The sequence below is a fragment of the Bison bison genome, unplaced genomic scaffold, assembly GCF_000754665.1.
Source record: "Bison bison bison isolate TAMUID 2011002044 unplaced genomic scaffold, Bison_UMD1.0 scf7180017848986, whole genome shotgun sequence".
Classification (NCBI taxonomy): domain Eukaryota; kingdom Metazoa; phylum Chordata; class Mammalia; order Artiodactyla; family Bovidae; genus Bison; species Bison bison.
Genome location: NW_011479559.1, coordinates 4,688 through 6,774, shown reverse-complemented (window position 1 = coordinate 6,774; position 2,087 = coordinate 4,688). Strand labels below are relative to the sequence as shown.

The 2,087-nt window shown below is 30.6% G+C and overlaps 1 protein-coding gene across 1 annotated transcript in view; it reads left to right on the top strand.

The window, feature by feature from the left end:
• The window catches only part of COL4A5 (collagen, type IV, alpha 5), a gene marked incomplete at both ends in the record, with an annotated part of 87,800 nt that overhangs the window by 82,395 nt on the left and 3,318 nt on the right, over positions 1–2,087 (top strand). The window contains one exon of the mRNA XM_010846272.1: positions 158–271. Within this exon, the coding sequence (XP_010844574.1) occupies positions 158–271 (114 nt within the window). The remainder of the gene's footprint in view (positions 1–157; positions 272–2,087) is intronic.

The following is a 2,087-nucleotide window of genomic DNA, read 5'->3' as shown; positions in this document are numbered from 1 at the left end:
TTTGGACATGACATAACTGATTCTGAAAGTTAATGTTTAGCAAACATAAGTTAAAACATACTACAAAATCATTGTAATTATAACTTTGTGACCCAATGCTAAAGACGAGTGACTCAGCTGTTGTTTTTAATATCTAAACTATATTTATTCCTTAAAGGTGACATTGGACCAAATGGACAACCTGGGCCAATTGGACCTCCTGGGCTGCCAGGAACAGGTTTTCAGGGACCACCAGGGCCACCAGGAATTCCTGGACCAATAGGCCAACCTGGTAAGATTGGAGTAAATATGCATTTTGTAGCACATTTATATAGAGGTTGGTTAGCCCCTCAATAAAGTGTAACCTATGTAATAGTCTTACAGAAAGCAGATCTGAGAGTTAACATGTCCATGTATATAATTATATAAAAGCAAAAGAGCACAGATCACAGCAGAAGAGCTAATATTACCTGATATTTCCCCTCTCTGTTCATTTAAGATTGATCTATTAACAACAGTGCAGTTTAGCAATTGCAGTATGTTTCCATGGCTTATAATCATTGAGCTAATCATATACCATTGGAATCTTAGGAACTTCTGGTGCTAATCATTTCAGACCTGAGTAGCTATATGGCATTAATAGAGCTTTGTCTGTGAAACCTCATAACATTTCTTAGCACAGGATTAAAAAAATACTTTTTTGCTGTCTCATATATAGGGTTATTGTTACAATATTGTAAAGTTAAAAAATAAAATTAAATTTAAAAAATCCTGTTAAAAATATTTTTTAGGCATCCTCAATTTTTTAAATAAGTGAGTTTAATTGAATTTTCTCTTCTTTTGCCCATAAATCAACATTTACTTTACAACTCATAAGCATGCTAAGGTTATGAGTTTTTTAAGGTTTTTAAGATTTTTTTAATATGAATACTCAAAAAAGATTTGTCAGCTTGTAACCTCATAGAGAATCATATGATTCCTCTGTGTTCATGTGAGAGTTTACAGATTCTGAACTATCTGGTGATATGAATTACTTTTATCTTAATCTAGGAAGATATAGTAAGGGGCACACGTGGGCCAAGATTTTGTTATTGCAAAGTACTATAATAATATATGAGATTAAAGCAAATATGGAACATTTAGTCATTCCTTAATTCACATGAATACATCGGATGACTTAAATGCACCGTTCAGATATACAATCGTTGACTTTGAAGCAATGGAATATGTTTCTGACCTTAAATGCCAATAGGTATTTTGTTAGTTTATTATGCTAAAAGTATAGAAACACTGATTAACAATATAAAAAGCCTGAAAAGTAAAGGTTATTTTTGCTTATGCCCTATTTTAAACATTTGTTTTATGGCACATTGTACCTCTTTTTAAATGGCCCCTAACATGTCACTACTGATTTAGAAATAAAAAAGAAAACTTACGGTGTTGCTTTGAACCAACTGGTTAAAAAGCAGGTGCTTCAACATTAATGAGAAACCCTTCTGTCTAGCATAGCAGAGGGATCTTGAGAAAAAAACAATTTTTATGTTTGGTCATTATAGTCTTGGCCTGCTATTTCACAAAATGGCTAAAAAGAATTTATGATTTCTGTTGTGTTTTTTCATTTTGTTTCCCAAAATTACATAAGGTTTCAGAAGCATTTTGAACTCTTAAATCACAGCTGAGCAAAAATAAAAAAGAGATAATTAAAGCAATTAATACCAATCTGAACAAAATAAAAATACATTTATTTGTGTTTTAATGCTTTTTAAAATTTAGCTAATATTCTACAATATTTTATTCATCTAATGTTCTCTCTAATTCATGGATATATAGATATATTTATAAAGTCTATATAGGATGGGCAGGGGGAAAAGTAATGATGCTGAATTTAATCACATCTCTTTCTTCTGTAAATATATATTTTGCCATACAACTGAAGATCTGAACTAATATGGTTCAACAAATAAATGAAGTTAACAGCAACTGCCACAAAAATGTATTGAATATATTCTTATTAATATAGAAATATTCTCAAATCACAATTTTTTTACCACTGGATGACTGTATTTTGTATTTGATAATATCTATGTATACTCATTTTTCAAGTAAAT